The sequence below is a fragment of the Neofelis nebulosa genome, chromosome 2 (genome assembly GCF_028018385.1).
Source record: "Neofelis nebulosa isolate mNeoNeb1 chromosome 2, mNeoNeb1.pri, whole genome shotgun sequence".
Classification (NCBI taxonomy): Eukaryota; Metazoa; Chordata; class Mammalia; order Carnivora; family Felidae; genus Neofelis; species Neofelis nebulosa.
The window spans coordinates 200,394,115-200,407,221 of NC_080783.1; the positions used below are offsets into that span (position 1 = coordinate 200,394,115).

The window sequence follows — 13,107 nt, forward strand, 5'->3', positions numbered from 1 at the left end:
CCCGGGGCTGAAGGTTTTCTCGCATCGCTCGTTACTTAGCATCAGGCTCTTGCCCATATGATGCCAAGATCAGTGATGCTGTGGGCAAAATAGACCTATGACCAGTCTTGACGGCTAAATGAAGGAAGGTACTTTTGGGGGCAGGGGAATGTTTTATGATTCATTGAGAAATAAACCTAAGTAGAAAGTCAATTTGATTTTTTAATTTGTTTTTTTGTTTAATTTTTTGTCCCTAAAAATGACAGTGCAGCTTTCCTATTCTTTCCACTTCTAGGAAGGGAAGAAGCAGCTACAATTACATTATCGATTACAGATTTTCAGTGACTGTAAGGCACTTAATGTAGTTAAGTCAGTGATTGAGAGAGGCTTTGCTTTTGTCAAATAATGACCTTGTGTAGAATGACTCTCAACTAAGCTGCACGGCAGTTCCAGCCTTACAGAAGCATAAAACCATGTTTTAGATTTCATAGCCCATAAACTGAGCCGGGTGGCTTCTGAATTGTGTTAGTGCGAAACATTTCCAAAACATTTCCCATTGAACAACTGGATGTGTCTGTGACTTGAAGTTTGAATGCCACTCATAGACATTTCAGCATAAAGAACCCACCAAAGTTGTCAGCTGTATGTTGTCACCTTGGGAGACTCTTGTTTGAAAGGAACTCTTCAGTAAAGGGAAAATTCCGCAATTCCAAGTTTCTCTCACTTACTTACCATGTTGCTGAGTACAGCATTACATGCTAAGGAAACTGGAATAATTTTGGTCAGGCTGGATGAACTTGTGGCAAGCCTTGTAACCTGTTCTTTGTTCCAGTGTGTTTAGACACAGCAGAACACTAGTCAGTGTTTGCCTGCGAACACAGCTTTGTTAAAGACATTGCTTGTAACTTTCCTTGGTGACTAAGTATAATCATTAACATGGTTTTGGTTTTTAAATATAGGTAGTGGTCACAAAGCTAGACTTCACAGCCGTGGTGTTAGACCACACTGAAAGTGTACTGATAATATAGTTTATAGGGTGTTTGTTTAACCTTACTTAGAAATATGTGACACATTTGCTGTTGAGTATTGTAAGTTGTGTTCTTTACCAGGCGTTAGTAGGATTCAGGGGGGGAGGGTGTCTTCTTCGGGAAATGTGTTAAACTACCAAACCTCTTTGTCGGAACATTCCTAGCAGTACTATGTAAAGAAGTTTGTAGTCATACATAGATTTTAGAGAATTCCAGCCTACCTAAAACCTCATGGAAATGAATTTGCAAATCATGAGGAAGTGAGTGGATCTGAATTTTTTTTTCACTGATAATTTCTGGAACAAGTTAATTCACTTGTGACTCATTTGTTTAGGTAGAAGAACAGGAACTTGAAAACTTTTTTCTTTCACTGAGATTTGAGGTGCTGTGGATTGTTTACTCGGAACCTTATTCCAAGCACGACCTGACGGCTAGGGCACAGCGCCTGCACGCGGGTCTAGCTGTTCTCTAAGCTCTCACTTGGGGGCGAAAGCTACCAAAGAGGAGTTTTTATGTGACTTGAAAGAGCCGACACTCAGCGTTGTAGGGTTCCGTATCTTGATACCTGATACCAGGCGTCCCCTGTGGGGGTCTGTGCAGTTGTCACCAGAACTGCTTGGGGAACGAAAGAAGTGGTGTCTGTGTGTTTTAGCCCGCCTCCTACTAGAAAGACAGGAGTCTACCTTGAGCTGCCTCCCCATCCTCTGGCGGGGCCTGTTGGCACAAAGCAAAGCGGTTTCAGCCGCAGGGAACAGAAAGCCAATCCTTAGTTTGCAGAACCCACCTAACCTTTGCTAAGCATGACCCTCGTTGCTTTCTCTTTAACGGTAGCGAAGCTGGGCGTCAGAGCGGTGCCAACCGGGACTTCGTTTGCTCTCTTCTAGATATGGGTTTGTGGAGTTTGATGATCTGCGTGATGCAGATGATGCTGTTTATGAACTAAACGGCAAAGACCTTTGTGGTGAGCGAGTAATTGTTGAGCATGCCCGCGGCCCACGTCGAGACGGCAGTTACGGTTCTGGACGCAGTAAGCATTTAAAAGGGCATTTGTATCGATGACATACATGCCTTTGTTGTTCAATGTGAATTTTTTAAAGTAATTGATTAATTAATGTTACACTGAAATGTATTGATATTTAAGCCATTTGTTTTATAAATTATGTATCTTTTTAAATGTAAAATTGCAAATAAACATCTTTGATACTGTTTAATTTTAATTTAATTAATGACATAAAGTTCTTGTTTTAATACTTTTTAAAATATGTTTAATGATGTGTGTTTGTGTTGTTGTTTTTTTTCTCTGTAATGCAATTGTTTAACATAGATTTAACAAAGACCTCAATGTTTTAATTAAAAGAATCCTTTGAGGCTAAGATGACTGCCTGTTCCATTTGCTGACCTTGGGTTACCTTTCCATGCGTGGCTCTTTGAACCATTGTGGCCCTTGGCTGACCAAAACAGGAAGCCATGTGACGACCGCAACCTTTCCCCATTAGACCTGGGTGGTGAGGATCCCAAGGGTTAGACACAGATGAGATTAAACTGAAATAGGTGCCTGAAAATCTTTTTTTCGTATAAAATATTCACAAAAACTTTAATCACTGTGAGTAACACCAGTAACTGATTTAGTAATTTGGTTACTTATTTCTAAATTGTTAAATTGTTAATAGTTTTAATTTATGCATGTTAATTTTAAATATAATATTAATGAATATATATACTTACCACTTTGTAAATTAAATTAAATTTCATGTTTAGTTGATTGCTTTTTTTAAAAAAATCTAGTTTAGAATTAAGGGGTGGGGATAGAACTAAAATATATGTGCTGTGTTGTGGGGTGGGGGTAAGTGGTACACTTCAGGGGAATATGTGCTGGGTCACTTTTTCCTTTTCCTCCACTGAAGTCATGTTATCTATTTGAACCTTCCAAAGGTGGATATGGTTACAGAAGAAGTGGCCGAGATAAGTACGGCCCTCCTACCCGCACAGAGTACAGACTTATCGTGGAGAATTTGTCAAGTCGGTGCAGCTGGCAAGACCTAAAGGTTTGGGCCTCATTAACCTTCTGGGATAAGGCTGGGCGGAGTTGTGGTTGGGAAAGAGGTGTTTGTATGCAGGCCTAGGCAAACAGAATGTAACGGGATTACATGTTTGAAAGTTTTCCCAGAGCATTTGGGAATTCTTGAAAGGGTCCCAGGCACCTGGCCGGCTCAGTCGGTGGAGCCGCATGACTCTTGATCTCGGGGTTCTAGGTTCAGGCCCCATGTTGGGTACAGAGATTGCTTATTAAAAATAAAATCTTCTAAAAACATAAAAATAAAAATATTTTTTACAAGTTCTGTAGTAGTACAAAAGACATCAGAATCTCACTACTGTATGTTAGGGGACCATGGCTGTAAAGACAACCTGTGTCGGAGATTGTTGTCCACTGTACAGAGCTTGTTGTAGACAGATGCCGTTGTAGTTCCTCAGCAGTAGAAGAAAAAGTCGCAAGCGTTTCCTGTAACATTAGCTGCGATCATGCAGCTTTGTGTCAGCTTCCAGTGTAGCTCTTCATTGGTGAGAACGACTGTCAAATTTTGTGTTCTCTCCTAAGTGTTTTTAATTTTTCATGCAATATTCATCCTGAAAGAGTCTTAAAGATTAAGGTCCAGTGCTGTGTTGATCCAGCATACTGATCCCAGCTTGTTTTTTGAGAACAGTGCTTTTAAGCTCAATAGGGAAGAAATTAGTATCTTAACCTGGATAGTTTTAGAAGGACAGACGTAAAAGATACTTATTCACACTTCTGTCTCTTGCTTCTCACTTTTAGTCCCATCATTAAACAAGTCCTGTCTAGTGAAATCAGTGAGTATATTTAGGGTCAGCAAAAAGTAGTTAGGAATCTTACATTCACAGTTTTAGCTCATCAGAGCAATTAAAAAAATTTTTTTGACTTTATTTTTTGAGAGAGATTGAGAGAATCCCAAGCAGGCTGCGCACTGTCAGCACAGAACCTGATGTGGGGCTCGAACTCAGCGGACCGTGAGACCGTGACCTGAGCTGAAACTAACTGAGCCACCCAGGTGCCCCTCATCAAAGCAGTTTTATATCCTCCCCCCACCCCTCTTTTTTTAATTTGTTCCCAACAGTCTTTAGATAAGAAAGGATGAGATCCAGAAAAGGTTAATTCACACATTTGGTCTTAGCAGAAGAGCCTGGACCAGTACCTGAGCCGGTGTTTCTTCTAGTGCATGGTGCTGGTTGTGGACGAGGCCCTCACTGAGTGTCTCCCAGCAGGACTGTGCTCACAGGAGGAGCACCCCAGCGTTCTGAGAGTGAAGGTTGAGTGTTTGGGTAGAAACTGGAAAGGCTTTCAGACTTTTGGTTAAAATGGAGCCTAGCCAGTGTCTTCAGTTGATTTTATACGGAGAGCACTGGAGCGGACTTCCTTGTAAGTCAAAGCAGACTGAAGAACAGGGTTCTGGAGCCCACCTGTCTGGGGTGCATCCCAGCTCTGCCGCTTGTCCGTTATTTTAGTTCAGCAAGTTACTTTCCTCTTGTGCCTCATGGTTTTCAACTATAAAAATGAGATTAATACTCATTTTTAACTCAAAAGTTATTGTGAGAATTGAATGCCACTCAGTATAAAAAGTCCAAGAATAGTTCCTGGCACAGTAAGTGCTAGCAGTTAATCAAGAAAATGCAAAAATAAATTGAAGGGCTGTTGTCTCTTAAATGTGTAAGTTCATAACACCCTGTGGTGATGGTGTTGAGATGAAATTCCTCTAGTAGTCTACCTCCAGGGACCTGGAGATGTGGTAGTTTCACCCATCGGTTGGGGCAGGTAGTGTTAATTCGGGTTCTCAAGTCTGGCTGCTTGTGTTCAGGCCTCAGCTCATTCACTTACTGCCTGAATGATGGCAAACAGTTTACTTAGTCTGTATATTCTTCTACTTCTCTGTTCTGCAAAATGGGGGGAATAATTGTATCTTCTTCATGTGGTTATAGTTAGGGCTTTAGTTAAATCATCCCTGTCCATACAGTAGACGTTTAACAGTTAGCTGTTATTATTAGTAATCTGGAAGTATGGCGGTATAAAACAAAAGTAGTTTTTTAAACTACTAGTAAAACGCCCTTTTACTAGAGTTCTCCTAGGTCTTGACCTGTTCAAGACAGTCCCAGCCTTGGTATAACTTAGTAGCGTCTTCACTCAGTCTCAAATGTGTCCAAATTTGGATGATATTATATGGAATCCCTGTTTTCTACCCAGAGCCCCCATTCCTGCAAATAATTCAGTTGAAGAAACTTTCTATAAAGTCATTCCTGGGCTATGAATAATAGCAAGTGATTATATATAACCTAAAGGTCCCAACGATTGGGAAATCCTCAAATAGTAACGAGCCACCCTAGTTATATACATAGGTTAAGACACGTAACTGGTTTATGCAGTGAGCAAAGAAGGTACCTGATGGCATGTGTTCAGTGTTTGTAAAATACAGAGAGGAAAGCAATAACAAAAATAAATTTCTGCGGGATATGTCTGCAGTCCACAAACGTTATGTGTATACTACATGCCAAGAAATAGAGGAAAATTAGCCAAAAATCCTTAAGTGTTAAATTTCTCTAAATCTCCTAGTCTTTTCAAACACTGATCCGATCTCATCTTGTTTATACTTCCCTTTAGTGTTTATCTAGCATGTCGTATTCTCCCACTGGATTAGGTTAAGTCCTCAAAAAGAATGAGGAAAGAGGCTTGTAGTGAAGGAACATGAGTAGTCATTGATCATTGAACCTTTGAAGCCCGAGCTTGACAGAACTGTTTTGTTGCCTTTGTTTTGAAGAGATAGTATATAGCAATTTCATTTTTTTTTTATTTTTTTTAAGTTTTATTTAAGAGATCTCTACACCCAGCGTGGGGCTTGAACTCACCACCCTGAGATCAAGAGTCACATGCTCTTCCTACTGAGCCAGCCAAGCACCCCTACCAGCAATTTTAAATAAAACTGAGATGCTAATCTCGTAATCCCTTTATGGATTGTATTTATATGTTAGCCTGGATATTTTTCAGCATTTGTACGTTTTCAAACAAGGATTTACAATGAAATGTAAAAGACCTAACTTTCACATTTACTCATGTGGTGACATGAGCCTCCAAAGGTGCTATAAACAAAAAGCTTGCCAGTATAAAATTCAGAAAATTATAGTTAAACACTTTCATATTCACACATCACGAAAGAAACAGTTAAATATTTATTGTGTCTACCTCTCACCTGATACTTTAAAGAACCTCAGGGGCACCTGGGTGGTTTAGTCACCTGAGCGTCCGACTCTTAATTTGGTCGCGATCCCAGGGTCATGGGATTGAGCCCCGCGTCAGACTCTGCACTGAGTGTGGAGCCTGCTTCAGTCTGTCTGTCTCTCTCTCTCTCCCCCTCCTCCCCGCCTCCCACCCCCCACCCCCACCCCGGCTCGTGCTCTTTCTCACTGTCTAAAATAAAAATAGGGAAAGAGAAAGAAAAAGCAAGAAAGAAAAAGAACGAACCTTAGTTAGGGGCGCCTGGGTGGCTCAGTCAATTGAGCGTCCCAATTCTTGATTTGGGCTCTGGTCATGATCCCAGGGTCGTGGGATCGAGCTCCCCTCCTGCTTAAAATTCTCTCTCTCCCTCTGCCCCCCCCCCCCCACTTGCTTGCGTGTGCACACGCTCGCTCGTTCTCTTTTGAGAAAGAAAAGAACCTTAATAAATGGGTTGGTATGTAGGTGGAAATATTTTAAGAGTAAACTTTGTTTTGTTTTGTTTTTTTTAAGAGTAAACTTCATTCAAAAAGAAAACGAGCTTTTCTTCCCAAAGGAAAGGGAAAACTTTAATTATAATCGCATTAGATATCTTCACAAAATGTATCATGACCCTGTTTGGGGTGTTTTGTTTCTTTAGGATTATATGCGTCAGGCGGGAGAAGTGACCTATGCAGATGCTCACAAGGGCCGTAAAAATGAAGGGGTGATTGAATTTGTGTCTTACTCCGACATGAAAAGAGCTTTGGAAAAGTTAGATGGAACTGAAGTCAATGGCAGAAAAATCAGATTAGTCGAAGACAAGCCCGGTTCCAGACGCCGCAGGTCCTATTCCAGGAGCCGGAGTCACTCCAGGTACCGTGGTTGATCATTGATATGTGTGCGTCGGAGCTTTTGCTGTTCATTCATTCGTGAGCACACAGACAGACAGTCCCTTTCCCGTCTCCTGTCCTCCTCAGGAACATGGTTCTGTCTGGTTCAGTGACGCCACTTCACACCAAGCATTTATCTGTGAGGCTCTTGAACTCTTACATCCTGGGTAGAGATCGAAGTGCTTTTCCTGAGGCAGGTGTCCGTGACCTGTTTTCGCATTTCTTCTTGGGTGCCCCGCTTCATACCCGTATTGGGAGCAAACGTGGCCAAGCGTTCTTTGTTACTTTCTCAGGAACTCCAGCTACTCACGAGTGGAGACTTTTTATTCAGCAGCCGCTCGGCACTAGGCCAGGCACTTGTGAATAAAACAGACGTGGTCCGTGCCCTCCTGAAGCTCAGCCTAGTGGAGGAAACGGGCATTGAGCCAATAATGACCAGCGTGATAAGTGTGCGTCAAAAGGAAACGTACACGGCACAAGTTTGGAGAACTGGCAGAGGCTTCTCGAAGGGCGGGCACGTCATAAACGCTGGGCCCTAGAGGAGAAGCTGGAGGGGCGGGCAGAGAAAGGGGTGAGGGCCCTTCTAGCGGAGGGCAGCAAGAGCAGAGCGACCGGAGATGAGGCAGAAAAGGGCCAGATCCTGCCGAGCCACGGACCAGGGTAAGGATTTAAGAGCAGTAGGAAGTCACCAGAGACTTCTAAGCTTTCCAGGTTTGGTTCTGTTTTTTAATTTTTTCTTACGGAAAATTTCAAATACATAAAGCATTAGAGAAAATAGCCTAAGGAGCCCTGAATTCCCTTATTCCTGTCACCCATCCAGCTGTATTACTTTTTATTTTTCCAGTCTTGTTTCACTACTCCTCTCCCTGCCTCATTGTGGACAAGTCTGGGCATCCTGTCATTTCACCTATAATGCAATTATTTCACTATGTACGTCTAACTAAAATCTAAAATCATGGGGCCATATCACAGCCAGCAGATATGTATCCACATTTTCCCAGTTGTCTCGGATATGTATTTTGGCAGTTGGTTAGTTCATATTAGGATCCCAACTGGATCCGCACGCTGCCATTAGATGGCGTGTCTCTTAATTGTCTTAATCACAGGTATGCCCTCCTTGGTCCTGTTTTTATTCTCCGGGCATTTGGTTGAAGAAACAGTTGGCCTGTTTGGATATGTTCTCGTAGCTGAGATTTCTCTTTGCGTCCTTGTGGTGATACTTACCACATCCACCCTATTTCCCATGTTTCCTATGAACTCATAGTTAGGCCTCGAGGCTTTTAGAGGAAGGTCAGTATTTTATTAGCAGATGTACTTTGTAAGTAGTACCTTATGCTTCTTGTTGCCTCACTTGTACGGTGCATGGATGTCCCACTTCAAATGACGAGGGATAGCATGCATCATTGCGTCCAGAGTCGTGAGCCTGAGCCATCTGTTTTCAAGTTCCACGTCAACAGTCCACCTGATAGTTTTAGCTTCTACTGATCCGTCATTCCCTAGAGCCATCAGTTGTCATTGCCAAGGGATAACTTTCCAGTTTCCTCATTCTTTCTGCATTTAAAGGCTGTAATTCTATCATGGATGATTTCCACTCTTTGTTACTCTCAGGTATAATTTTTATAGGAAATGCAAAATAAAAGTTTGACACCTTTATTTACCACCTTTTAGAATTTTAAAGGTGCTCTAGGATTCCCCGAGGTAATGATGCGGTCGGTGATTTAATATCATTTTGAATGAATTCTTGGATGATAATGTATATATTTAATAACATTTCATTTACTGCAGTCCTAATGTTTTATGCTCAAATTTTTGACCCTTGGGAGCCCTTCAGGTTGGCTTCTGTGTCTTCGGTTGTCTTGGTTTTGTTTGGTTTTCATGTGGATGTGCTTTCCTAAATATTTTCTCAAATTGTTTATTGCAGTCATTTTCAAACATAAAAGTTGAAAGAATAGTTCACGAACACCCGCATACTCTCCTCCTGGCTTCAACAGTCATTAGTAGTTCGTGTTCTTCTGTCTCTTTCTCTGTGTATATATTTATGCACACACCCCGTACGTTTGCATTTTAAGGGAAGTTGAAGACAGGACGCTTCGCCCCTAAATACTTCAGCGTGTGTCTCCCAAAGCGAGGATGACCACGTTTATATTCTCTTACCTGAGAACCTTAACAGTGATTCCGTAAAGTCATCTTCTATCCAGGCCATTTTCAGATTTCTCCAGTGGTTGCATGGGTGTCTTTATAGATGCATTTCTCTGCTGACCGGGACCCAGTCCAGTCCTGTATTGCAAGAGCTTGTTAGGTGTCTTCAGTCTGAAGCAGGCCCCTCCCCCCCCCCCAATCCTGACACTGACTTTTCGTTGTTTTTACATTTGCATTCATCTGTTTCCTCGTGATATTGTTGTACTTTATCCCCACTTCCCAGTAAACTGGAAGTTATGTCTTGAGAGGTGTGACTGGGGAACAGGTTCAGTGTTTTTGGCAAAAGTCCTTTCACAGATGGTGGAGCCCAGCGGTCTTTGAACATTTCCTCTTTCTGCCATGATGAGATGTTCTAGGCCCATCTCGTGCATTCTCTGCCCTACACTTGGAATAGTCGATTCCCCTGAGGAGCCCTGCTTACTGTGGTAGAAAATAAGCAGAGTTCACAGTCTTGGCTTATTAACGATTTTTTTTAAAGCTTGGAGTGTGCTTTTTAAAACGCTCTCTGGTCCCAGTGAGTGAATTGATAGCCAAAGGGCAAAAGTGTTTGCAGGAAGGCTAATGAGGAGGCTGTTGAGGAGGGACCAAGAAAGACGGTAGTGGCTTGGGGGGGGGGGGGGGCAGCAGAGGTGGGTAGACTGGAGGCAAAGAGGCAGAATCCAGGACTATGTGTGGATGAGGGGGGAGAGAAGAGGCCGGCGTGGCTACAGTTCGTGGTACAAGGAACTGGCTAAAGAACCGTGGCACCCGTGGAAATAAGGAACCCAGCAGAAAGAGCGGGTCTGGGGGAGACGTGGGGTCTGAATCAGAGGTTCTGAGGTTCAGGTGAGCCATGCAGGTACCAGATCTGTGAGCCGAGAACCCCGGAGAGGGTTCTTTTCCAACACCGAGCCTGGACACAGCCAGTGCCGTACGTATTTTTCAATTGGAAAAGGTCTCGGTGTTCAGCTAGCCTTCCGTCATATTCTCTCCTGCTAGGTCTCGTTCCCGGAGCAGACATTCTCGTAAGAGCAGAAGCCGAAGCGGCAGCAGCAAAAGCAGTCATTCGAAGAGCAGATCTCGGTCCAGGTGGGTCTTCCTTGGCGTGAGCAGAGGAGGTCCGCGGGGCACGCCCGTCCCGCTCCCCACTTGGGTTTTAACCACGTTACCAGTCTTCCCTCAGCCCGGGTTTTCCAGCTCGGGATGGGACTCGGGGTTCAGAAAGCGGTCCTTGGCCACCGCAAGCCGTACGCTTCGCGTTAGTCTCCTGTCGTCACAAGCGGCGTGAGGCATGAGGTCGCCCGTGACCCCGATCCCCGTGTCTCCTCAGGTCGGGCTCCCGTTCCCGGAGCAAGAGCCGCAGCCGCAGCCAGAGCCGCAGCCGCAGCAAGAAGGAGAAAAGCCGGAGCCCCAGCAAGGACAAGAGCCGCAGCCGCAGCCGCAGCGTGGACAAGCGCCGCAGCAAGAGTAAAGACCAGGCCGAAGAGAAGATCCAGAACAGCGACAACGCCGGCAAGTCCAAGAGCCGGAGTCCCAGTCGGCACAAAAGCAAGAGTAAAAGTCGAAGCAGGAGTCAGGAGAGGCGAGCGGAGGAGAAGCGGGCGAGCGTGAGCAGAAGCAGAAGCAAGGAGAAGAGCCGGAGCCAGGAGAAGGGCCTGCACAAGAGCCGCAGCCGCAGCCGCAGCCGCAGCAAAGGAGGCAGCCGCAGCCGCAGCCGCAGCAAAAGCAAGGACAAGAGGAAGGGGAGGAAGAGGAGCAGGGAGGAGAGCCGCAGCCGGAGCCGCAGCCACAGCAAGAGCGAGAGGAGCAGAAAGCGGGGCGGCAAGCGAGACAGCAAGTCGGGCAGCGGCAAGAAGAAGAAGAAGGAGGACGCCGAGCGCTCCCAGTCCAGGTCGCGCTCCCGCTCCGCCTCCAAGGAGCGCGAGCACGCGAAGGCCGAGTCCGGCCCGAGGGAGGGCCGAGGGGAGAGTGCGGATGCCGGCGCCCATCAGGAGACCCGGTCCCGGTCGAGGTCCAATTCCAAGTCCAAACCGAACCCTCCGTCAGAATCACGCTCCAGATCAAAGTCCGCTTCAAAAACCCGGTCTCGGTCCAAGTCCAGATCCAGGTCTGCGTCCAGATCGCCCTCTCGGTCTAGATCCAGGTCCCACTCGCGGTCCTAACTGGCTACGACCACAGCTGGAACTCCCCGAGAAGTCTTTTGTACATGTTTGGTAGCCGTAGCACAAGTGATCGAAGTAGAACATACGTCACTGCTGTACATTTTTAACTCCCCTAATGGTGTGTCTACAATTGTTAAATCTAAGTGCTTCCTCTCCGTAAAGCCTCCTGGCGCCAGGCCTTCCTGCTCGACTGAAAACAATCTTCTCTTTGAAAACCCCCTTTACTCCTGGCCCACAGTAGAGTATCCAAAACGCCTCGGCTCTCAGGCCTGGCCTTTCCCACAGGGAGCTCAGTACCTGGATGGCTTTCAGGCTGGAACGGTGACATAGGTAGGTACGGTGAGTTCGGCCATTTTTGCCCTCGAATTGATGCCCTTTGATGTTTGCCATTTAGTGAAAGTGCTAAGTCTTAAGTTTCCTACCACTTTGGTTTCATACTTTTGGACTTAACAAAGTTGTGAATAGCACAGTCGAGGAAAATTGATACCTGCAGTAACCCATAGGAAATAAACTGTAGAGTTCCATATTCTGGTATTGTGATTATATTGTTTTATATTAAAAAAGAAAAGAAAAGAATTTTTTTTAATTTTATTTTTCCCCGTCTTGCAAAGTATAGTGACCCCTGTTTCCATTAAATTTGAATAAAGACTATTTTTGCTTGACAAGATTTCATGGTGTTTGAATCCGAGTTGCATTTCCTGAGTTATCTTGCTAATTTCTTTTCTCAGCATAAAAAGTTCGTGTCATGGCTGTTTTGTTCCTGGAGGTCACCCATGCGTGGGTAGGGAGCTGCCCTTTGTTCCTAAAAGGATTTTTCTCACCCAACAGAATAAAGGCAGATTTCTTAGGAATTTACAGTCCTTCCTCTCAAGAAGCTTATTTATGGCCAGGCTGATGAGAGACGGGTCAGGTAGGGAACTCAGAGCATCACCAGATGGTTTCTTCACAAACAGCGCTCTCCTCTAGACTGTTCGTTGCACTTCTCACCGTGAATGTGAAGTGATACCTCATCGCCTTAGGATTTGGACTGACCAAAAGCCAGGAAGAAAAACGATACTGGATTACCTTTGTTCCCCTCGTTCTCTGCATCACTTGTCTGGCCTGGCTCTGAAGAAAGGACCAGAGGCACGGTGCTTTCCAATCTGGTCTCGGCCCCTAAAGGACTACAGAGGCATCCGAGCAAAGCGGGCACTCGGAGGAGGGAGTTGTAACTTCATCTCGGTTCAGAGATCTCTTGAGCGAGCACTTAGGCTGAACCTCTAGAGAGGTGGGGGTGGAAGGCATTCCTGTAAAAAAAAAACAAAAAACAAAACATCTGTGCACCAAGCCACGGAGTTGGGAAAGCACAGGGCAAGGTGCCCAGGGAACGTGGGGTGTGATGATCGGGAATAAGAAGCAAGTTTGGCAGATGGATTGGGTCACGGTGCTTTCGATACCAGGAGGAGGAATTTGGCCTTTGTCCTATAAACATTGGGAACAAAGGAAATATTTAAACAGGAGGGTAAGGGTTGTACAGCTAGGCGCTGCAAGGTTGGTCTGACGTGCATTCTGGGAGCCCAAATGCATGGACACCAGCAATCCGAGAGGCAATACAGTTGACCCTTGAGCAGCAT

The 13,107-nt window shown here is 44.8% G+C and overlaps 1 protein-coding gene and 1 long non-coding RNA gene across 2 annotated transcripts in view; one reads left to right on the forward strand and one right to left on the reverse strand.

Annotated features, from left to right (window-relative positions):
• Positions 1–12,161, forward strand: part of SRSF4 (serine and arginine rich splicing factor 4) — a 28,492-nt gene extending 16,331 nt beyond the window's left edge. Inside the window, exons 2-6 of the mRNA XM_058718355.1 lie at positions 1,892–2,034; positions 2,940–3,052; positions 6,923–7,137; positions 10,332–10,421; positions 10,663–12,161. Coding sequence (XP_058574338.1) covers positions 1,892–2,034; positions 2,940–3,052; positions 6,923–7,137; positions 10,332–10,421; positions 10,663–11,494 — 1,393 coding nt within the window. The 3' untranslated portion in view covers positions 11,495–12,161. The remainder of the gene's footprint in view (positions 1–1,891; positions 2,035–2,939; positions 3,053–6,922; positions 7,138–10,331; positions 10,422–10,662) is intronic.
• Positions 12,069–13,107, reverse strand: part of LOC131505149 (uncharacterized) — a 32,448-nt gene continuing 31,409 nt past the window's right edge. Inside the window, exon 3 of the long non-coding RNA XR_009258291.1 lies at positions 12,069–12,780. This is a non-coding gene — a long non-coding RNA (uncharacterized LOC131505149). The remainder of the gene's footprint in view (positions 12,781–13,107) is intronic.